At 47.6% G+C, this 24,507-nt stretch overlaps 1 protein-coding gene across 2 annotated transcripts in view; it reads right to left on the bottom strand.

Moving 5' to 3' along the window:
- Positions 1–24,507, bottom strand: part of PLXNA2 (plexin A2) — a 213,164-nt gene that overhangs the window by 19,174 nt on the left and 169,483 nt on the right. Inside the window, exons 13-18 of one of the 2 annotated variants that reach the window (XM_059939005.1) lie at positions 20,346–20,497; positions 14,008–14,125; positions 11,732–11,868; positions 10,660–10,827; positions 10,420–10,513; positions 6,504–6,743 (exon numbers count right to left, since the gene is read on the bottom strand). The exons of the other annotated variant lie outside the window; for it this stretch is intronic. Of the exons in view, the coding sequence (XP_059794988.1) occupies positions 6,504–6,743; positions 10,420–10,513; positions 10,660–10,827; positions 11,732–11,868; positions 14,008–14,125; positions 20,346–20,497 (909 nt within the window). The remainder of the gene's footprint in view (positions 1–6,503; positions 6,744–10,419; positions 10,514–10,659; positions 10,828–11,731; positions 11,869–14,007; positions 14,126–20,345; positions 20,498–24,507) is intronic. 2 annotated transcript variants of the gene reach the window in all.

Here is a 24,507-nt window from a genome sequence, read left to right as displayed (position 1 = left end):
AGAGGGCAGACAGGAGAAGCAAGAAGAACTACAATCCTGCAGCCTGTGGAACAAAACCCACATTCACAGAAAAATAGACAAGATGAAAAGGCAGAGGGCTATGTACCAGATGAAGGAATAAGATAAAACCCCAGAAAAACAACTTAATGAAGTGGAGATAGGCAACCTTCCAGAAAAAGAATTCAGAATAACAATAGTGAAGATGATCCAGGACCTCGGAAAAAGAATGGAGGCAAAGATTGAGAAGATGCAAGAAATGTTTTAAAAAGACCTAGAAGAAGTAAAGAACAAGCAAACAGAGATGAACAATACAATAACTGAAATGAAAACTACACTAGAAGGAATCAATAGCAGAATAACTGAGGCAGAACGGATAAGTGACCTAGAAGACAGAATGGTGGAATTCACTGCTGCAGAACAGAATAAAGAAAAAAGAATGAAAAGAAATGAAGATAGCCTAAGAGACCTCTGGGACAACATTAAACACAACAACATTTGCATTATAGGGGTCCCAGAAGGAGAAGAGAGAGAGAAAGGACCCAAGAAAATATTTGAAGAGATTATAGTCGAAAACTTCCCTAACATGGGAAAGGAAATAGCCACCCAAGTCCAGGAAGCGCAGAGAGTCCCATACAGGATAAACCCAAGGAGAAACATGCCAAGACACATAGTAATCAAATTGGCAAAAATTAAAGACAGAGAAAAATTATTGAAAGCAGCAAGGGAAAAATGACAAATAACATACAAGGGAACTCAAATAAGGTTAACAGCTGATTTCTCAGCAGAAACTCTACAAGCCAGAAGGGAGTGGCATGATATACTTAAAGTGATTAAAGGGAAGAACCTACAACCAAGATTACTCTACCCAGCAAGGATCTCCTTCAGATTTGATGGAGAAATCAAAAGCTTTACAGACAAGCAAAAGCTAAGAGAATGCAGCACCACCTAACCAACAAACGCTAAAGGAACTTCTCTAAGTGGGAAACACAAGAGAAGAAAAGGACCTACAAAAACAAACCCAAAACAATTAAGAAAATGGTAATAGGAACATACATATTGATAATTATCTTAAACATGAATGTAGGGCTTCCCTGGTGGTGCAGTGGTTGAGAATCTGCCTGCCAATGCAGGGGACACGGGTTCGGGCCCTGGTCTGGGAAGATCCCACATGCCGCGGAGCAACTGGGCCCGTGAGCCACAACTACTGAGCCTGCACGTCTGGAGCCTGTGCTCCGCAGCAAGAGAGGCTGCGATGGTGAGAGGCCCGCGCACCGTGATAAAGAGTGGCCCCCGCTTGCCGCAACTAGAGAAAGCCCTCGCACAGAAACGAAGACCCAACACAACCAAAAATAAATAAATTAAAAAAAAAAAAAGACTAGGGGAGGAGGAGTGTAGGAAAAAAAAAAAGACATGAATGGATTAAATGCTCCAACCAAAAGACACAGGCTTGCTGAATGGATACAAAAACAAGACCCATATATATGCTGTTTACAAGAGACCCACTGCAGACCTAGGGACACATACAGACTGAAACTGAGGGGATGGAAAAAGATATTCCATGCAAAAGAAATCAAGAGAAAGCTGGAGTGACAATACTCATATCAGATAAAATAGACTTTAAAATAAAGAATGTTACAAGAGACAAGGAAGGACACTGCGTAATGATCAAGAGATCAATCCAAGAAGATATAACAATTATATATGCACCCAACATAAGAGCACCTCAATACATAAGGCAACTGCTAACAGCTCTAAAAGAGGAAATCAACAGTAACACAATAATAGTGGGGGACTTCAACACCTCACTTACACCAATGGACAGATCATCCAAACAGAAAATTAATAAGGAAACACAAGCTTTAAATGACACAATAGACCAGATAGATTTAATTGATATTTATAGGACATTCCATTCCAAAACAGCAGATTACACGTTCTTCTCAAGTGTGCACGGAACATTCTCCAGGATAGATCACATCTTGGATCACAAATCAAGCCTCAGTAAATTTAAGAAAATTGAAATCATGTCAACCATCTTTTCTGACCACAACACTATGAGATTAGAAATCAATTACAGGGAAAAAAAACGTAAAATACACAAACACACGGAGGCTAAACAATACGTTACTAAATAACCAAGAGATCACTGAAGAAATCAAAGAGGAAATCAAAAAATACCTAGAGACGAATGACAATGAAAACACGATGATCCAAAACCTATGGGATGCAGCAAAAGCAGTTCTAAGAGGGAAGTTTATTGCTATACAAGCCCATCTCAAGAAACAAGAAAAATCTCAAATAAACAATCTAACGTTACACCTAAAGGAACTAGAGAAAGAAGAACAAACAAACCCCAAAGTTAGCAGAAGGAAAGAAATCATCAAGATCAGAGCAGAAATAAATGAAATAGAAACAAAGAAGACAATAGCAAAGATCAATAAAAGTAAAAGCTGGTTCTTAGAGAAGATAAACAAAATTGATAAACCATTAGCCAGACTCATGAAGAAAAAGAAGGAGAGGACTCAAATCAATAAAATTAGAAATGAAAAAGAAGAAATTACAACAGACACCGCAGAAATACAAAGCATCCTAAGAGACTACTACAAGCAACTCTATGCCAATAAAATGGACAACCTGGAAGAAATGGACAAATTCTTAGAAAGGTATAACCTTCCAAGACTGAACCAGGAAGAAATAGAAAATATGAACAGACCAATCACAAGTAATGAAATTGAAACTGTGATTAAAAATTTTCCAACAAACAAGAGTCCAGGACCAGATGGCTTCACAGATGAATTCTATCAAACATTTAGAGAAGAGCTAACACCCATCCTTCTGAAACTCTTCCAAAAAATTGCAGAGGAAAGAACACTCCCAAACTCATTCTATGAGGCCACCATCACCCTGATACCAAAACCAGACAAAGATACTATAAAAAAAGAAAATTACAGACCAATATCACTGATGAATATAGATGCAAAAATCCTCAACAAAGTACTAGCAAACAGAATCCAACAACACATTAAAAGCATCATAGACCATGATCAAGTGGGATTTATCCCAGGGATGCAAGGATTCTCCAATATACGCAAATCAATCAATGTGATACACCATATTAACAAACTGAAGAATAAAAACCATATGATCACCTCAAAAGATGCAGAAAAAGCTTTTGACAAAATTTAACACCAATTTATGATAAAAACTCTCCAGAAAGTGAGCACAGAGGGAACCTACTTCAACATAATAAAGGCCATATATGAAAAACCCACAGCAAACATCATTCTCAATGGTGAAAAACTGAAAGCATTTCCTCTAAGATCAGGAATAAGACAAGGATGTCCACTCTCACCACTATTATTCAACATAGTTTTGGAAGTCCTAGACACGGCAATCAGAGAAGAAAAAGAAATAAAACGAATACAAATTGGAAAAGAAGAAGTAAAACTGTCACTGTTTGCAGATGACATGATAATATACATAGAGAATCCTAAAGATGCCACCAGAAAACTACTAGAGCTGGTCAATGAATTTGGTAATGTTGCAGGATGCAAAATTAATGCACAGAAATCTCTTGCATTCCTATACACTAATGATGAAAAAACTGAAAGAGAAATTAAGGAAAGGCTCCCATTTGCCATAGCAACAAAAAGAATAAAATAGCTAGGAATAAACCTACCTAGGGAGACAAAAGACCTGTATGCAGAAAACTATAAGACACTGATGAAAGAAATTAAAGATGATACCAACAGATGGAGAGATATACCATGTTCTTGGATTGGAAGAATCAATATTGTGAAAATGACTATACTACCCAAAGCGATCTACAGATTCAGTGCAATCCCTATCAAATTACCAAAGGCATTTTTTACAGAACTAGAACAAAATGTCTTAAAATTTGTATGGAGACACAAAAGACCCCGAATAGCCAAAGCAGTCTTGAGAGAAAAAAATGGAGCTGGAGGAATCAGACTCCCTGACTTCAGGCTATACTATAAAGCTACAGTAATCAAGACAATATTGTACTGGCACAAAAACAGAAATATAGATCAATGGAACAGGATAGAAAGCCCAGAGATAAACCCACACACCTATGGGCAACTAATCTATGACAAAGGAGGCAAGGATATACAATGGAGAAAAGACAGTCTCTTCAATAAGTGGTGCTGGGAAAACTGGACAGCTACATGTAAAAGAATGAAATTAGAACACTCCTTAACAGCATACACAAAAGTAAACTCAAAATGGATTACACACCTAAATATAAGATCGGGCACTATAAAACTCTTAGAGGAAAACATAGGAAGAACACTCTTTGACATAAATCACAGCAAGATATTTTTTGATCCACCTCCTAGAGTAATGGAAATAAAAACAAAAAAAACCAAATGGGACCTACTGAAACTTAGAAGCTTTTGCACAGCAAAGGAAACCATAAACAAGACGAAAAGACAACCCTCAGAATGGGAGAAAATATTTGCAAATGAATCATCGGACAAAGGATTAATCTCCAAAATAGATAAACAGCTCATGCAGCTCAATATTAAAAAAAACAAACAACCCAATCAAAAAAAGGGCAGAAGACCTAAATAGACATTTCTCCAAAGAAGACACACAGATGGCCAAGAAGCACATGAAAAGCAGCTCAACATCACTAATTATTAGAGAAATGCAAATCAAAACTACAATGAGGTATCACCTCACACCAGTTAGAATGGGCATCATCAGAAAATCTACAAACAACAAATGCCGGAGAGGGTGTGGATAAAAGGGGACCCTCTTGCACTGTTGGTGGGAATGTAAATTGATACAGCCACTATGGAGAACAGTATGGAGGTCCCTTAGAGAACTAAAAATAGAATTACCATATGACCCAGCAATCCCACTACGGGGCATATACCCAGAGAAAACCATAGTTCAAAGAGACACATGCACCCCAATGTTCAATGCAGCACTATTTACAATAGCCAGGTCATGGAAGCAACCTAAATGCCCATCAGCAGACAAATAGATAAAGAAGTTGTGGTACATATATACAATGGAATGTTACTCCACTATTAAAAGGAACAAAATTGGGTCATTTGTAGAGACGTGGATGGATCTAGAGACTGTCATACAGAGTGAAGTAAGTCAGAAAGAGAAAAACAAATATCGTATATTAACGCATGTATGTGGAACCTAGAAAGTGGTACAGATGAACTGGTTTGCCAAGCAGAAATTGAGACACAGAAATACAGAAAAAACATATGGACACCAAGGGGGGAAAGCGGCGGGGGTGGAGGTGGTGGTGTGATGAATTGGGAGATTGGGATTGACATTTATTCACTGATGTGTATAAAATGGATGACTAATAAGAAAAAAAAAATTTGATAGTGGAATGGACTTGGAATCTTTGATCACCTAAGACAGTTCCTTGAACTTTGTAGGTGTCTAAAATAATATTCAATAATTCTTTGCCTACTGTTGATCTTAATGAACTAAATAAGGCTTTTGTCTTAGCTTTCTTAGTAAGTTATAATATAGAGAAAAGTGCATAAGTCATAAGTTTAACTATAAACTTATGACTTATGTGAGTTATCTGAACTCCCACTAGTATTACCACTACTCAGATCAAGAAACAGAACTTTCCCAGGACCTTGGAAGCCTTCCTTATACCATTTCCTCATCATGACCCCTGCTTTCTGCCCCCAAGGTAACAATTATCTTCACCATAAATTTGTTTTGCCCAGCTTTGAATTTTTTAAAAAGAAACCATACAGTGTATATCATTTTATGTCTGCCTTGTTTTGCTGAATATTGCTCATGAGTTTTATTTCTGTTGTTGCTTGTAGCAATGCTCACTTATTTTTATTGTCTTCTATATTTTATTATATAAATGCAAAATATATTCTAATGTTGATGAACAAAATAAATAAATAAAAATAAAAAGAGATTAAAGAGGCGGGGTAAGGGCAGCAATGCAAAAACCAATGAGTGACTCCATGGTAAGTTTTTGGAGAGGACTTCTAACAGCCACAATTTAGACAGAAAAAGAGAAAACAAAGGGAAGAGAGAATGAAAGGGAGGAAGAGAGTGGTAAAGAGAAAGGAAGGGGAGACCAAACAGTAAACAAGTGAAAGTTTGGGGGAGGACGCAGGGGATAGAAGTGAAAGTGGTGGAGTAACACACACCTGGAAGGATGGCACCAGGGGACCGTGACCTCTTCACATTTGAGGGCAGTTACTGCGGTCACGGATGGGGTCAATAAAGGACATCGTTGCTTCCAGTGCACTGCAGGACTTTTAGGTCCCAAAGCTCACAAGGACACACAGAAATACTCTACGGTGTTCCTTGAGAATCCCAAGTGCAAGGTATGTCACTCAGTGGGTCGATATCTATAACCAAGCTCCCTTCACAGGGAGATGACAGCCATGTGAGCCCATGTGCATCAAAGGGGGGCCAGGCCAGGAGAGGGGTGCTCCGGCCACCCCTGCGTGTGGCAGGCAGCCATCTCACCCTCCTACCTTCAGAATGATGGGGGATCCCGGCTTTTGATCCAAGACCCCAGTGGGGCTGAGCAGTTCAAAGGTCGGGTTGGGGTAGTAGATGAACTTGGTGTCGTTGTAAATCAGCAAGGACTGGACATTGTTAAAGACGAATCCAAACTCGTCCGGCCGTTCCACGGTGTCCAGGCCGGGCCGGTAGTCCGTGGTCAGAGAGGGTGCCAGGCAGGTCAGGGTGGTGGTGTTCACAACTTTGCACACCTAAAGGGCCCAAGAGCACGGTGTTCAAACACTCAGCAGGTGATGGAGGGGGTCACACTGCCGCCCTCCCACTCTTTGCTTATTTTGGCCGGTCTCCAGTGGGCTACTTGCTTGAGGAAAAGGGCTGTGAAATTGTTTTTTTTTTCTTTTTTGGCAGGGAGGGGTGTGTTTTAACTTCATTTATTCATTCACCAACACTGAGTGAGCACCTACTTTGTGCCAGGAACGGTGCCAGTAGTTGGGCCATCCGTGAAACAGTCACAGTCTATGGGGGAGACAAATGATTCGACAAGCATTACAGTGCAGTCCTGGCAGAGGACCTGGAGCACAGGAGGGGCACCAGCACTGTTAAATGCATGGATAGAGGTGAGAAACGTGCGGGTGTCTGTGTGTGTGCACGAGCCTGTTGTTTGTGCGCATGCGTGCATGGCCTGAGGCAGGGTGAGGGTGACTCATGGGAGCTTTCCTTTGGAAGAGATGAATGAAATTTAATCTGAAGAATGTGTAGGACTTACCCAGACAGGGGGGATGGTAAGGGACCAAGTCCCTGGCAGAGAGAACAGCAGCAAAGTCCTGGGGATGAGGGAGCATGGATGTTTGCGGAAAAAGTAGGACAGAAGCAGTCTCCTGCTCATGTGTGTGTGTATGTGTGATGGAAAGAAGGAAGTTGTGTGAGAGGAGCACATAGTAGGTGGTCAGTTAATGTTTATTGAAAACACTGATGGATGAAAAGGATCCTTCACCTCCTTAAATGTTCTAGTCCGGATCTCTCTCTTCTCCAACCGAGTGCCCCCTAACTCTCCACGGGGGATATAACCTTGGTATTGACACTGAGTTCATAATGTCCTTTCTTCCTTGGTGGACCCTCATCTCCCAAATAACATCCTAGCTGAGCTGGCCCCACGTGGCATGTGTGGTGCCATTCTCTCCTCTGGTGGTTTAGTTTGCGGGCTTCCCAAGGCAGCAGCCAGATTGAAGAAAGCGCTCTAGGACCCACGTGTGGTCTGGGAAGAAAACCTGGACCCCTCCCCACCTCCTCCTGTCTCGCCCTGCACGGCTCAGTTTTGGCTCTGGGACACGGTGTCCCAGCAACAGCCAAGGGCATCTGTGAGAACCCTGCTCAAGTACACGCTGTCCTGGCAGGTCCGCACATGTTGCATGTCTGGCCAACATACACATACCCAGGCTTCATGTTCAGAAAACAAGACCGTGTGTGAAATTGCAAAAAAAAAGCTGACGCTTGCATAGAAATTATGTCAGAGCTCCAAGTCTTAACCCTCCCTTTCCAGAGGGAGTTGAAGAGTTTAAACCAACAGCTCACTGAGGGCTTCGTGCCGTGTTGGAGGTCAGGACCCATCCCCACCCTTTTCAGCTCATGCTTCAGCAGCCCCTTGTGAACCTAATGTCCCTTTCACGTTCCAGCTGGGGACAGCCTGGCATGAGGAAAATGGTGGTGCGGTCAAACAGGCAGAGTTGAGCTGGGAGTCCCCTCCCTGGGCTCCGCAGGGCAGACCCCCAGCCCAAGCACCGCTTCCCTGCGCCGCCCCCCCCACCCCGCCCCAATCTTCCTCCCTGCTCACTCCAGTGCCCCTGGACGGGACTCCTCTGTGAATGAGCAAATCACCCCCAGACAAACAGCCTCCGTTTGCTCTCTGCCCAGCGCTGCATCGGCACTTTGCTAAACATTCCTTTGGGTTTTGCGGCCTTCGCTTCGGCCCTTCTCACTGGGGCTGCTTCCAAACCCAAAGGCAGGGGGTAGCCCCCGGGGACTGAGGATGACGTGGAGCCCAAGCCGGGCTTCAGGGGCAACATGGCTCTTTCTTACCACTCCTGAAAGAGAGGGCATCGGGCGGAGTTTACGGGCCTCCCATGCTGGGGCCCGGCTTGGTGGAAACCTGCACACCCAGGCCTTTCCTCCAGGCTGCCTGCCAGCCTGCAGGCTCCAGGCAGGTCCCTGTTGGAGCTCAGGGCCCCCAACGCTTGAGAGGCAGGAGCTGTTTCTTAACTCCTTGAAGCACTGAGGTCCTGGTGGGTGGGCTGGGAGAACTGCTGGGGAGGTTCCTGCCTGGGGCTGCCAACGTGTCCTGGCGGGCGCACAGGATGCCCAGGACCCAAGCCTTCTCAGAAGGCTGCCAGGTGTGGGGAGGCCTGCCCAGCCCAGTCTTCTCTTCAAATAGCTTCCCGGGGACTAATGCTGCAGCCTTTGGAGGTTATAATCTTGTCAGTCATGCACTCATCCTCCAAAATTCCCTCTGTACTAGATTAACCATGTCTTTTATTTTCTGTGTTCTGAGGCTTTAACCTCTGGGGTCCTGCTGGTCCTGGAGGGGCTGCCCCTCGCCAGGCTGGCCAACTCCTAGAGACAGCAAACAGATGGAGGCAGCCTGGGAACACTGAGCCTCGGTCTGGAAGTGGGGCGGGGGCACAGCTCTTTTACTCATGGATCGGGCTCTATGTTGGGATCTGGAGTTGCGCGCTCTTCTAGCCCAAAGAGCTGTGACCACAGTGGGTCACTGGAGGTGTGATACAGGTGTCTCCACGTCTCTGGCATGATGGAATGTCAAGCCCGCCATCATCTCACGTGGTCTAGTTACGAAGAGTCAGGTGTTTGGGATCTAGCTTGGTCCTGCCACCAGCCACCTTCATGATTGGGGGCAAGTCATTACTCCTTTCTGGCCTTCGTTTTCTAAGCTATACCATGAGAAGTTTGGACCAGATCATCCCTGGGACCTTTCCAGATCTAGCCTTCTGGCAGCCTGTCATTTTCTGTATTTCTCTGTTTCCTCGGGAAGCCTCAAGCATGCTGGGAATGTGTCAGGGATAAGAGGGTAGATCCAACACCATCTTGCCCATCTCTGTCTCCATCTCAGCCTCGTCAATCCCCAGAAGGTCAAAGCAGTAATTCATATGAACAATAATGGCCATAATAGCATCTCCTGGACTATAATTATGAATACAATAACGTTTCAGAAAATACTGACTGAAAAGAGTAAGATGCAGCCAGTAGAACGAACTAAAAAATTTATAACAACATAGCAGACATTCTGCTCTTATGATGGAGAACTTTTTAACATCACAAAAATCCATAGTGGAAAAAAATTAAATTACATGGGTCTGCACAGGGAATAAAGTGAAATGTTCAGCTTGATCATCTTAGCAACCAGGATGGAATTATCTGCATGCAGTGACTAACATTTATCAGGTACCAGCCTAGTGGCAGGTTACAAATCTGCGAGGCAAGTCTTATCATCAGCATTTCTAGCCAGGGAAGGGAGGATCAGAGACGTTAAACGACTTGATCATGGTTGTAGAGCTAATAGATGGTGGTGTTTTGTTTCCAATTCACAGATGTCTGAATCTGGATCCAGAATTTCTTCCCCCCTCACACTACCTCTTATCAGACCTCAAAGTGAACATGGCAGAAAACAAGAGCCCTTTTGCACCATATCTTAAGCTCAGAAGCCAGTATGTTTATACACTCATGACATCACCTTCTGACAAGAAATGATTATACTGTAATTATAAAAATCATTGTGAGGCCCAGGTGTTTGGGGCCATGATTCTGGACTCTTCTCTGGCGGTCAAATGTCCCAGTGCCTAACACAGACCTTATCACACTGCAAAACACAGACACAGCCTTGTTTCCTGCAGATCAGGGGGACCCGTGGTTACTCACATTGACAGATTCTTTGCCATTAAACTTGACTCGGATCCTTGGCTCCTGAATGACATCCAGGTTGAAGCCTGTGATAGTCAGGGGTGTGTGGCCACTGGGAACAAGCAGAGTCTGGGTTAGGTGAAAAACCCTCTCAAACTGCTACCACTTGCCCCCCTAGGATCCTCACAGGAGCTGCACTTGGGCAGAAGGGATTAGGTTGCACGGCGGCTGGGTGTGTCCCCGCCCACTCTGCCTCACCTGGCGATACTCCACTCAGGCTCAATGCGCTGCACCCGGGGGTCATCTATGTACTCGAACTGCAGGTTGTTGTCCACACGGGCTCGGTCGACACTCACAGAGACAGGGACGGGCCCTAGCCCATTGGACGACGGGGGTGAGACACACACGATCTCATTCATTGATCGCCTACAGGGAGACCGCAGGAGGGTTGTGAGCAAAGGTATGGGCAAGAGGGGCAGCCTCTGGCCTGAGAAGGGGTTTTCCCCGGTTGGGGGGTATGGCCCAGGAATGTTCTTCTGTCCTTTTATACTCTAGACTAGGGAACATCCCTTAGCAGTGTGTATCAGTGCTTCTTTTTACCTGAGATCCCACTCCAGTTGGATTAGGGAGGGAGCCAACTGGAGAAGGGGATTAGAGAAGGTGGGGCAGGGGCAGGGCTCCTTGGGCTTTGGGGGAACTCCTCTTTTCTGGATTTATCTAGACCATGACTATTTAGCCAGTGCTTAGTGTCTGGTCAGTCAGTTAATAAATTGAGCATCTACTATGCAGAGAAGCAAATATCCAGTCCTTGCCCTCAGGCAGTTTATGGTCCAGGGAGGAGATTTACTGGGCAAGTTGGGTTCTCATCCAGGGGTCCTTTCAGAATTCTCTCTAGATTCTCTACATCCCCAGGGCTTCATCGGAATATCTGACAAATAGTAGGTGTTCAATTTTTAGCACATAAGAGATGCCCTGAGGATTGCAGAGGACAGAGGCCATGCAATCTCCATGTTTCTCAAGTCACCATGGTGGGGACAAAATGAATGCTTGATCCTGGTGGTGACTGAGAGCTCCTGGGAACCTCCCTCATCAGCAGTTCTTATGGTCCTCACTTCTAAATATTTGTAGAAGTATTTAGCCCCTATGATACTCATGATACAAATTGACTAGTGGTATATATTTCTTACAGTGACTGGAATGGTGTTTGGGCCCAGGACATGACACATAACATGGAGAGGATGGGGCAGGCACATATGTGAACATGCACAGGAACATGTGTGCACAGGCCTCACGTGTACAGTCTCCTAGTGCTCCTTCGAGCCCATCTCACCCATAGAACTCGCAGGTCTGGTTGCCCAGGTAAACGGCCACGCTGCTCCCAGCCCCGAGGTAATGGCCCGTGATGGTCACCATGGTGCCTCCGGACTCTGGCCCTCGGATGGGGTTGAGTGACAACACGGAAGGGTTCTTTGGGAGGAAGCAGAGAAATGATCACAGCTCAGGTTTTACCCAAAGGGAGAAACCCAGGCTAGACTTAAAGACAGAAGGAGGGACTGTGTCCACACTCAGAGTGAACCCTTTCTAATCCCAAACACTCTCTGCCTACCCTGGAGCTGAGACCCTTTCTAAGAAGAGGCTCCAGGCATATCCAGGGAAGGCAGAGGGCCACGTTTTGCAATTAATTAACTCCCCTGGGAGTCTTATGCTCATAACACTGATGGGAAGGCAGAGATGACACTGACTAATCTATCAATTAGTTTGCAAATTGAGAACAATTTGAAAATGCTTCTCTATCTGGAGCGCATACTGATTTTTTTGGCACAAAATCGATAGGGCTGAATAAAGGATCCCTGCCTGGATTGGGCCACCAAGAGGATCCATTAATGGCCCAGGCTCGTGTCCTTCCGTCCCTCCCTAAGCAAGATAAGGGCACAACAGGGTGCCTGGTGCAGAGACCTGTCAGTAAATGTTAGATGTGTCTTCCCTGACCTTCACCAGGAGGATGGCCCATCGTTGGCTGGGATTTTCTAGTAAGCTCACTAAATTGTAAAATTAAGCCTGAAGCCTAAAAGAAATGTCATCTGGCCTAAAATGCATCAGAAAGAAATTGCTCCTGCCTATCGAGCAGCGGAGTGGAGTGGAAAGTGCATTTAACTGAGCACCTACACAGGCATGAACTCTAGTCCACATTAGCTACTCACTAGTGATGGGCCCTGAAGCAAGTTTCTGGATCACTCTGGGCTTTTGTTCCCTCCTCTGTCAAGACAGGAGGGTGGGCTACATGATCTCTAAAGCCCTCCCAGCTCTGACACGCTACAGCTCTCTCCATCCAGTCTTTCTGGGTTTGCTTCTCACACAAGACCCTGTCTGTCCTGCACAGGAGATGGGGTAGGTGGGCTGCATATAGGCCATGGTACCCTCCCATCTGAGAGAAGACTGGTACAAGGAAAAGGTGGAGGTGCTGAGATAAGAAGGCGGAGACTGGAAAACCTAAAACAAGCAGTAAAGTGCTTTAGAGAGAAGAGAATTTTGTGGTCAAATAATTTTTCAATACTCTGAGCAAGGCTGGTTTGACCCCCTCCGCTGGTGTTAACACTTTTTTTTTTTTTAAATTAATTTATTTATTGATTTATGGCTGTGTTGGGTCTTCGTTTCTGTGAGAGGGCCTTCTCCAGTTGCGGCAAGCAGGGGCCACTCTTCATCGCGGTGCGCGGGCCTCTCACTATCGCGGCCTCTCTTGTTGCGGAGCACAGGCTCCAGACGCGCAGGCTCAGCAACTGTGGCTCACGGGACCAGTTGCTCCGCGGCATGTGGGATCTTCCCAGACCAGGGCTCGAACCCGTGTCCCCTGCACTGGCAGGCAGACTCTCAACCACTGCGCCACCAGGGAAGCCCGGTGTTAACACTTTTTAATGAAAAACTTGATATGGCAATGTTGGTTAGGTGTCAGAAAAGGGACTTTGGGGCCCAAGAAGCAGGTTGTTCAGCAAGAGAAAATAAAGCCTTTGTGATTCCACCATCTGTTGCTTGGGTGGGAAGAAGGGTTTCCAGGGCTGAGTGTGTGCATATGTGTGTGTAACCACACCAACACACAGAGCAGCTCACTCGTACATCCCACTCCCATGGTCCCGCACACAGACATGCGTTCCTGCAGGATTTCAAATGGCTCCTCTAAACTCCCACTTAAATATCCTTGGCAGAAAACAAAGCGTGTGGATAAATATAGGCCTTTTTAATTAGGTCCCTCAGACGATCTGTCCTCATTAGGCTGGAATTAGACAGAGACATCACATTGGCGGGACAAAGGGCAGCCCCTCCCCACCCTGCGTCTAGGATCCACTTTCTAAGAAAGGCCTGATTTTGCTTATTTAGAACTCTGACCTGTGGCTCTCTGGGACGCCAAAATCTCCAAAGTGTTGTTGGTCATGCACTTGACCCACCCAGGAAAGACAGGCTTTTTCCCTTTTCTGGTCTCCTACTCCATCTGCGAGAAGCCTGGAGGTGCCGGCTTGGGAGAGGGGTGGGTGGGACTTTCCTGGGAGAAGTCTGGAGCAGAAATGTGCCCTTGCTAGAAGCCCGTAGCTCAGCACTAGACCCAATACTCACCACAAATGTGTACTGTTGATGGGATTTGGTCATGAACTCTGGCTTACACTCTCCAATGCACAGGCGCACGGGCCCAGAGGTGGTCCCCACAAGGGCATGGCCCATCTCACAAACGATCCTGAGGAGAGAGCAAACCTTTCCATGAGAGACTTGGGGAGAGCTGCATCCCTGCCCCAGCTTGCTCACCCCGTCATAGTCACAGTGAATGACTCATCACAGTCTTACAATAGTGCTGGACCAAGACTCAGCTTGCTCAACCATGTGGCTGTGTGACCTTGGGTAAAGTACTTTCCCTCTCTGGGCTTTAGTCTCTCATCGGTACAATGAGAGGTTGGATGAGCTCATCTCTAAAGCCCTCGAAACGCTATGCTGCCTATTTCCATGAGCAAGCCTGTAGTCCCCAGTGCCTAGCGCAGGGCTTAGCATTGGGTATCAACCCAGTATTTGTGGAATAAACCTAATGTTCAACAGAGATCTAGGGGCAGTAATTTAGTGCTCTTTGTGACAAGCCAACACTGCAACACTCCCGAGAAGAGGGAGTGAGGACTGATTTGCCAAGCTGATTCAATTGTGGTTTGTTTCCTGCAGTGAGGGAACAGATAATCTGGTGAGATAGTGAGTTCCCCAAACCGGGAGCTCCCAGCTGAATGGGAGGAGCGGCATCCAGTGGCAGCAGGCGAGGGGGTGGGAGGTGGATGAGTTCATTAGGACAGCAATCGAAACTGGACTCCCACTTAATCAAGGGCTGAGCTCACGGAGCTGGTGGGCGAGGCAGTGAACCACCCCTGGGGTTGGAAGTCATGTCTCACATCAACAGGAGAGCTGGAGAATGGGGTGGGGGGTGGTGAGGCACTCTCTCTCGTGATGTGCAGCTTGATACCCCCAGTGAGGGCTTCCCTGGTGCCTGAGATAAGTTATAACAAGCACATTTACAGACGGGTTGCCTTAGCCACAGCAGACTCTAGAAAGAGTGGGCAGCTGGAGGATATGGGAGGAACTGAAGAAATCAGATTCTTGGGGGGATCTCTTGCCTGGAATTTTAAGGCATGGGATGGGTGGGAAAGGGCTCCACCAGGCTCAGCAAAAAGGAACCCAGGGGACAGATGGAAGGCTTTTCTTTTCTTCTCAATGCCATTTAAGAGTTCAGTCTGAGCAGTCTGGTGCCCTTGGAAGGTTGGTTTGGTGGGGAGGCAGAAAAACAGAACTCCCCTCCACTAACCCCCAGCATTACCCAGGCACGGTGGGGAAGATCCGCGTTTAACGGAGGATGCTTATCTCAACAACTTCTCTAGGAAGGAAGGTAACTAAACAGAGATTTCATTTTGATGTAATAAAACTTGCATTAAACAAATACATGGCGTGCTCACACACACGGCATGCCAACGATCTCCAGCTCCTTCATAACAGTTAATCCCAAATAAGTACTTTCACTCCTGGTGAATATTTACTTAACATACAATGACTGTCTTATTACGTTTAGCATATTAGGTTCGACAAGAAAGTACTGAGTGCACGTCAAAGGATGTTCTCCTTTCCCTTTCTCTGTGAATAAATAAATTATGAACCCACAGTAAAGATGATAGTGATGATCAATTAGTATTTTACACGTAACCGTCTCCTTAAACCTCATTAGCGGAGCATTTGAGAAGCTTAATTTAAGGTACTACGTGGGGTTATTTCCATGCTGCTACCTGCTTGGAGTAACAACTCTCCCATCCTGCTTCCTGGGCCCCAGCGCCTGCTCCTGTTTGGGGCCCCTGTCATCCTGTCACAGTGCTCCGGGCTCTCAAGGAGCATCAGAGGATTATCGGCTCTCTACTGGGGGTATGGGGAGTGAAGAAGAGGAGGCAGCAGATAAGTCTCTGTCTCTCTCTTCTAATCAGTGCTTTCTTGTCCCTCACTCACCCCCCTTGGCAACTGTGCTGGAGCCACCCTCGAGAGGAAAAGCAGGAGCAAATCATGGCAGGCTTGAAGTCATGGAAAGAGGAAACATGAGAACACGTGAAGGTCATAGGCATATTTGCTCCTCCTGAGGCCTGTCTAGGAGAGGAGAAGGCTAGAATGGCCTGTTCAGCTGTCTGGGGCGTCTTGGCACACTGTCTTTTCTAGAACATTTTCTTGCTCAGGGTTTGTGGCCCAAAAGATGAGCTTTGCATGTCAAGCACGTGGGAGAAGAGGGTGGATGGGAGATGGCACTGCCCAAGTGCCCAAGGCTGAATGCCTGCAGTTGGCTCTCAATGTCCCTCCTGGAAGGGTATGATGCAGGGGCCCAGGAGCTAGGCTGCAGGGAGGGCCTAGAGCTGAACCACGGGTTCCCTTCCTTGGCACTGCAGCTGACTCCTTTCCCTGCTGGTGGAATGCGGTTCTACTTCATCCAGTGAGTGGGAGAGGAGCAGGAGTCGGCAGTGGACTGTAGAATGGTCTGGGTTGGTAAGTCTAAGAGCTGGTGAGAGTCCTGAGGACTCAGACCACATCGTGGAAAAATTCTAATGACCTCTAACTCTTCTTCCTTTTTATTCCTGGGACCCAGTGCTTGCAGCGAAGGATGGAGAGGCCTCCTTGAGTGTATCTGTTATTGGCATTTGTTCTCCGAGCTCAAGAAGATAGAGGGTTAAAGGAAGAAGCAAGGGCAGCTATAGGGAGTGGAGAGGGTTATATTGAGAAATGAGGGTCAGGCCAAAGCAGATTCTGTACCTCAACAATAACACGAGCTACAATTTGTTGAGCTGTGTGTGGCAGGCACTGGACCAGAGAGGATCCTGTGTCATCCTCAGGCATCCTACAGGGTGGGTCTTACTGTCTCCATGTTTATAGACAAGGAAGCCAAGGCTCAGAAGCCAAGTGACTCATCTGTGGCCATAGTGCTGGGAAGTGGCAGAGCCATGATTCAAATCCAGGTCAGCCTTGCTCCGAAGCTCATGCCTTTGACCATTCCACTCTACTGACCCTAGAATCAGTGGAATTCTCTCTGTGTCTTTTGTGGAAGGGACAGGATGGACATGGTGGCCGTGCCAGGATGGAGGTGAGGTGGTTGTTGGGGGGCTGGGGCTGGAGGAGGGGGAGGTAGGGTAGACCTGTCTGGGTTCCTAAGACTCTGAGACATAACCACCTGCGCCCCGTCCCTCCCTGGTTGGAGATGACCACAGGCAGCGGTGTGGGCACCACTTCCTCATTCAGGCCTTACAGGTCAGCAAAGTTCCTGTGGTTTGACTTCTAGGGGCCTCCTGCCTCTTCTTGGTGTCCCTGGTAGCTTTAGGCTCCCTGTGTATTATCAGGAGACAACAGCTGGGGATGCCTAAAGTTTCTCCTTGTAAAATGAGAAGTTAGACTAAATAACTCTCTAATCGTTATTTAGCTTCAACATTGGGAGGCTTGACTCCTCCTGCTGGACAGGAGCTTCTGGATTCACAATAGTGCCACCGATAAGCTTTCTAATGGTGGGAGTTGCAGATTCCATAGGGCATAGAAGTTATTGCTTCTGACATCCTAGGGCCATAGAAGTGATTGTAGAGGTCCATTTCTACATACCCATTTCCAGATGAGACATTTGAGGATCAGGGAGCAAAGAGACTTGCCCAAAGTCACATAGCTCATCAATAGCTGAGCTCCGGGCACCCAGCCAGGTGCCCTCGCCTCACACCGCACCACCTCCCATAGATTGGCAAAGATGGTGCCTTTCTCCCCGTGAGTGTGCATCCTTGCGGTGGGGAACACAAGCATCTAACATCCATGAAGACATGGTTGAGTTCGTAGGTGCAGCAGATGAGAGGGAGGGGGTCTGAGGACCCAAGCTGAGTCCATCTCATACACAGCCCCTGTCCCAGGCAGGGCTGAGCTGCAGCCTCAACCCGCATCTCATCACCCAGGAAACATCTTGTGATGGAATCATCTGGCCCTCCACAGACCTGTGGGGCACTGATTGCAAGACTAAGCGGGGCCCTTTAACCAACATTAACCTAATTGCTGACTGATAGATGGCACGGCACAAGCATATGGTGAGTCATTACTGTGCCCGCTAATCCTGCCCGTGCCCGGGACTCTGCACTGGGCCCATTTAGCCAAATCCATCTCTCACAGATATCGATAATGATTGTGCCTGCTGCTCACTGCCCAAGATGGAGGCTTTAATGATGTTAACAAACTCTCAGTAATGAGCCTGGCACGGCTGGAAACCAGGGCTGCGTGCAGGCAAGGTGAGGAACGTGCCTGCTGCCTCCTGCCCGCCCCGCGCCTGAGGAGATGACGGGGCTGGTTTTCTAGGGTGACTGCTGGCCTTGGTAGGGACCCCTGGCAACCATTCACCTCCCCAGGCTCCTTTTGTATCCTCACTTCTAGTTTTTCTTGGAACTTTCTTCTCCAGGGCCCTGGGTGAGTGTGATGCATTTGATTTCAAAGATATTGAATAGAACAATATTTCCTTATGTTCCTATGGCACGTTACAGTCTTCACATTTTCATCTTACTGAATTCTCTCCCAAAACCCATGCAGTAGGGATCATGATTTCCATCGGACCAATGAAGATTAGAGAGACCAAACAGTTTGCTAAGGTCTCAGGGCTGGCAGGTAGAGGAGGCAGGATTTAGAAGACCCTTGGATCCCAATTCTCATGCGATTTCCATGTTCAGCTGCCCAAGATTTACACCTCTCAATTCAAAGCCTTACCCTTCAGTCCCCCGCGAACCCTTTCCTTTGGAGTCCTGTGGCATCTCACCAAGTTGGAGACTTGACCTGTGTCCAGTGGCCCAAGGCAGCTCCTTGAGGCCAAGGTGGGTCTGGGGTCAGTGTGACTGAGAGTCTAGCTGGGTGTGGCAGGGCGCTGGGCTCTGTAAAGCCATCTGATCTTGACGAGCCCGACAGCTTTCCCCTCCTCTTCTAGCTCAGAAGCGCTACTTATATCATTTCCCCCTTTCCTCTTCCTCATGTCTTTCCTGTAGACCCAGCCCGTCTTCCCTCTATGATTCACTCCTTGAAGGGACAAGGCTGTCAGTGAAGGGTCAGGTCTGCAGGATCTGAATGTCAGCAGGATCAGGCAGCTCCTTCTTCTCCCCTGCTGGGTGTCCCCAAAGTCGGGGAACTCACCCCTCTGACTCCGACCCTGCCCTGGCCACACTGGAATCATGGCCCCTGACCCAGAAGGCCACAGGCTGATGGATAATGGAATTTTCAGGCCACTCTTACCCAGGAGTCTTGCCCCATGGCTGTTAGGGAACGGAAAGAGGCCTGAACCAAAAGTTAGGAGACTTGAGTTCCAACTCTGCCATGGCCACTTATGCACTGAGTGAATGGGGGAAGTCATTTCACTTCCCAAGTCTTTTACTCTCTCCTACTTTGTAAAAGGGTGATAACAATGTCTACCTCTCAGAGTCCTTACCAATTAAAAGCAAGAGAATGGATGAGAAAGTGTAAGTGCTGATGAAAGATGAAGTGTCATTTTTAAGGTTGGAAATGGAAACATTTCCAACATACGGTTGGAAAAAAAGAAACAACTTTTCTGGTTGTTACTAAAGGCTGGCTCTGGGGAGGCTGTGAGGGGCGGAGTTACAGGAGAGGAACCCTGCTCATGGTCACGTTCCCAGGACCCCCTGCAGAGCTGTGTGCCCACTGGAACCAGGGTGACTTGACCCAACTTTACAAGATAAATCATGCAGAAGGATCTGGCTGCTCCCCTCCCTTTCTTCATAGGAGGGGAAGCATCACTCCTTCTACCCTCCCACCCCCAGCATCCCCCTAACTTCATGCCCACCTCCTGCCCACCAACTTCACAGCGGCCGCCACTGCCAAATGAACACCCCAAATTGGAACATATGTCACTTCTGGAGCCCCGTCCGCCTGTCCGCTGCTACATGCTTATTTTCTAATTTCCAGCTGACATTTCCCTTAGTGAAATAAATGAATTTGCTCTGGCGGAGGCCCTGCTCAGATTAAGCTGCTGTCAGAGCCCCATGAGCCAAACAAATTGTTGCCTGCAGCCCACCGAGCAGGATGCATTCCAATGGGGGCTATCGGGGGGAGGGGCGGGGGAAAGCGAGGAGGAGGAGAATGGACGGGCTGGGAAAGTGGCTCAGTTAGCCAGTGGGCAGGAGAAGACCAACTGTGGGGGAGCATTGCACCGGGACCCCTGATGCCAGAGGAGCCAGGGAATCGGGAATCAAACAGAATAGGATATTCTAAGAGTGGAGATGGGCTAGGAGAGGGCCCTGGGAAGGCTTCAAGGAGTGGGGTCCATGGGAGGAGGGATATAGGAGATGGATCCTGGAGAAGTCCCAGAGGAGGGAGAGGGGAGACCCCCCCAGAAGCTCCGGGGGGGAAGAGGGTGGGCCAGAGCGGACTGGACTCACTGCTCAGCGATGATGTAATCCCCCGGCAGGGGTGTGCAGGGCACCCCAGCCACCTGCACGTGGTGGGCGATCTCGGAGAAGTCCAGGCCCAGGTTCACGCCATGGATGGTCACTCGGGTCCCTCCTTCAGGGGGTCCAGACACCGTCAAAATCTGCGGGAGGGAAATGGGACGAGAAAAGCTGGTCGGTCACAGGAGTAGGGGCAGTGGCACCCATTTCCCTCCGCACGGGAAGGCTTTGGGACACCTGGAATCTGGGGGAACTGGGTGTGTTTTCTCCACTTTTCAACTTATCTAGGATCCCGACATTGTCATGTTGTACCTACTTCATCGGTTCTTAGGACATCCATTCAATGATTCATTCATTCATCCACTTATGAAAAAGAAATTATCAGAGAGTACTGGCTCAAGGCAGTACTTTAATTCGCTTATTGCCTGATTGTGATCAAGTCACAGAATCTTTCTGAACCTCAGTTCTTCTTAGTTGGTAAGAAGGATAATCATCTCTAACCAACCTCTCCCTGGAAGCTCCCAAACGGAGGGTGTCTGGGAGCATTCTGTAAACTTGAAAGGGCTTTGTCATTGTGACCGTGCTATGATTTGCCACTCCTGGGTGCTAGCCTCTGTAGAGTTTACAATGATGAATAGAACAGGAAATCTGCCCTCAAGGAACTTAGTGGTCAAGGAGGAGGAGGTAAGGGAGCCATAAATAATGCTGATGCAGGGTACACAGTGATAAGGTAGATTTGAAGGAAAAGCTGTGGGAGCTCAGAGGAGTCCCAGATTAGGAACTGCTGTGGGGGATGACCAAAGATGGAAAGTATATTTGACATTGTTCTGCAAAAACAAATCCTGTGACACGTGCTAGTACCGAAGAGAAATAGCTTTCTGATTTTCCAAATTTTGCTGGCTTCCCAGCAGCAAGGATCGTTTATTTATTCATTTCTTAATTCAGTCACCAAATGCTGACTGCCTGATTTTTTTTGACCCACCAGGAAAAGGAACTGCAGAATCAGGCAGCTCTAAGGTGTAAATTTCTGTCTGGGAATGGATCAGGCTCCAGGAAAAATGCAGCTCTTCAGGATCCAACAGATCCCAGGGAATAAGCTCCTACTTCAAGGTCCATAGTTATCCAAAGTAAGAGGAAATTAGACATGAACCCAACTGTAGGCAGGAGCATGGAATTTCAGAACTGGAAGGAGATGCGGGGGGTCTTATTCTAAGATCATCATACAACATGTATACATGGTTTTAAAAAAGTCCAGGACTCTTTTCATTACACCATTAGAAGGGCAAGACAAGAAGGGAGGGAGAGAGGCAAGCAGGGCTCGTCAAGGCCAAGAGTCCATCAGAATCTTCCAGATGCGGCCTCTGGGCAGAGATTAGAGGTGAGTACAGGCGAAAATGCTATCGAAGGCTCTGGAGACTCTTCCCCGCTCCTGTCTTCACCAAAGGGGCACTGCTCTCTTCCAGTAATGTAAGCACCATGAATGCGGCCGCCAACTTGGCCACGAATAGGTGATAGCAGACACAGAAGAGATGATGGTGGGGATGAGGCCCCGGGACAGGCCTCCTCCCTCACTGCCCGCTGACTCCTGGGCTCTTGTGCATTGGCTGCACAGCCAGGTCAACTCCCACTCAGACCTCCTGATCTCCCACCCTCTTCTGCAGACCTTAGACGGTGCAGCCTCCTTCCCTCCTTCTGGCCCAGGCTGGGAACTCTCTTATCCGGGGGCCCACTTCACCCAAGTCACCTTGTCTGTGGCTCTGACTCCCTTCTCTGGGAATAAAATATCCCACCTTATGAATAAAAATAAACAAGATTCATGAGATGAATCAAGGGAGGGAATGGCGGTGCTCAGAGGCAACTTTGTGCACTGGGCCTTGGCGGGTGGGGGGAGGCAGGACAATTTGGAGAGAAAGGAGCTGGCATGAGGAACCAGTAGCCCCATAGCTTTTCTGTCCCTGAGGATTCTAAAAACAACCGACGCTAGATCTTGGCTGTTCCACTCTCCCCTGGTGCCACTTCCTCAGGTCCCCAGGCCTCCTGGGCTCTGGGAGGTGGCTATTCATAACGAGGAACAGGAAAGGGGTGGCCTCCATGCCCCTGCAGGAGAGATTCGGGAGGAAGGAAGTAGCATCACTGGTCCCCCTCCCCTCCTCCAGCCACCTGGATGCCAGGAACCCACCTACTGGAAACCCTTACAGAACTGTGGTGATCAGCTTGCTCTCTTTCCTCCACTTTTATTTTTTTATTTATTTTTTTAAAATTTTATTTATTTATTTATTTATGGCTGTGTTGGGTCTTCGTTTCTGTGCGAGGGCTTTCTCCAGTTGTGGCAAGTGGGGGCCACTCTTCATCGCAGTGCGCGGGCCTCTCACTATCGCGGCCTCTCTTGTTGCGGAGCACAGGCTCCAGACGCGCAGGCTCAGTAGTTGTGGCGCACGGGCCCAGCTGCTCCGCGGCATGTGGGATTCTCCGGGACCAGGACTCGAACCCGTGTCCCCTGCATCGGCAGGCAGATTCTCAACCACTGCGCCACCAGGGAAGCCTCCACTTTTATTTTTAAAAATACATTCTCTCGCTCGCTGCGGTTAATTACAAGCTTTAAGAAAAACTGAAATGAGATCTTTCTGGAAAGCCTAAAAGTATTTCCGTCTTGCAGGTAGCACGCGGGGATTGTACTGGGGATATTCAGTGGAGTTGGCAGGCCCATAGGGCAGCCTCCTCCTGCTGGGAAGACTCTGCAGTGTCCTCTTCTGACATTCGAGGGTCTGTGGCAGAGACACGGTCATGGCACTTGGGGGGCTGTAGGGTTCATTTGTTAGCACAGAGCTGCCCAGAAGCATAAACCAGCTTATACTGTTTAGAGAAGGAAGACTTACAAAAATATTAATATGTGCAAGCGTTATAATCTTGGCATGAAGACACATGTCAAAGAGATGGGTCCAGCTAACAGCTGGGAGAATTAGCATCCTCATGAGTCACTGGAAAGTGCCTGGGTAATACTGGGTCCATGTGGCTCTTCCCCATACAGCACACACTATGTGCTGTGCCACCAGCACCTGGGGAGGTGGTGAAGGAGTTTGGGGGTCAAAGCACTCAGCAGCCACCATGCCCTGGGGCTTACATGGGATGTAGTTTCCTCTTTCTTGCTTAAGACAAAACTGATGTATAAAAGTCTGGATTTCCAAAACATAGATGAGGTGGTGAGCACTTGATTTGCAAGAGGATTCCCAAGGTCTCCATTACTGATGCCTTCTAAATCTATATTGCTGGCTCAGACCTCTCTCCTGAGCTCCATATCCATATATCTAATTGCTACCGGACATCTCAACTTCCGCACGTATGTCCCTCAGGCACCTCAAATTTCACCATGTCTAAAAATGAACTCTTAATTTTCCCTCCTTCCACCCCCAACCTCATTATCCTCCCAGATCCTTTCTCAAGGTTAATGGAACCACCGTGCACCCAGCCAGGAATTTTGCAAGCATCTTCGACTGCTTCCTTTCCCTCCCCTACCATGTATAATAAATATAGGGACCATTGGTTCTTACTCCCAGGTGTCTTTTTTGTTTTAAAGATTTGATTTAAATTTTTTTTTTTTTGGTTGCATTGGGTCTTTGTTGCTGTGTGTGGGCTTTCTCTAGTTGTGGTGAACAGGGGCTACTCTTCGTTGCGGTGCGTGGGCTTTTCATTGTGGTGGCTTCTCTTGTTGCGGAGCATGGGCTCTAGGTGCGTGGGCTTCAGTAGTTGTGGCACACGGGCTCAATAGTTGTGGCACGCAGGCTCAGTAGTTGTGGCTCGCGGGCTCTAGAGTGCAGGCTCAGTAGGTGAGGCGCATGGGCTTAGTTGCTCCACAGCATATGGGATCGAACCCATGTCCCCTGCATTGGCAGGCGGATTCTTATCCACTGTGACACAAGGGAAGTCTCCCAAGTGTCTTTTGAATCTGTGTCCTGCTCTGGTTCCAGCGTAGGCGATAAGCAGGGCTGCATCACCTCTCACCCACACTAACTGCAAGGGCCTTTGTCTTCCTCCATGAGATCTGACTTCTTCACATGGCCAGGTGGCCTTCATGAACACATACCTGCTCTGGTCACTAGTCACTTGCTCTAAAGGCCTTCAATGGCTCTGGCCACTGTGCAGGCCAAGTCCCTAA

The sequence above is a fragment of the Balaenoptera ricei genome, chromosome 1, assembly GCF_028023285.1.
Source record: "Balaenoptera ricei isolate mBalRic1 chromosome 1, mBalRic1.hap2, whole genome shotgun sequence".
NCBI lineage: Eukaryota > Metazoa > Chordata > Mammalia > Artiodactyla > Balaenopteridae > Balaenoptera > Balaenoptera ricei.
The sequence above is the reverse complement of the archived record's forward strand: the minus strand, read 5'-3'. Positions and strand labels throughout refer to the sequence as shown.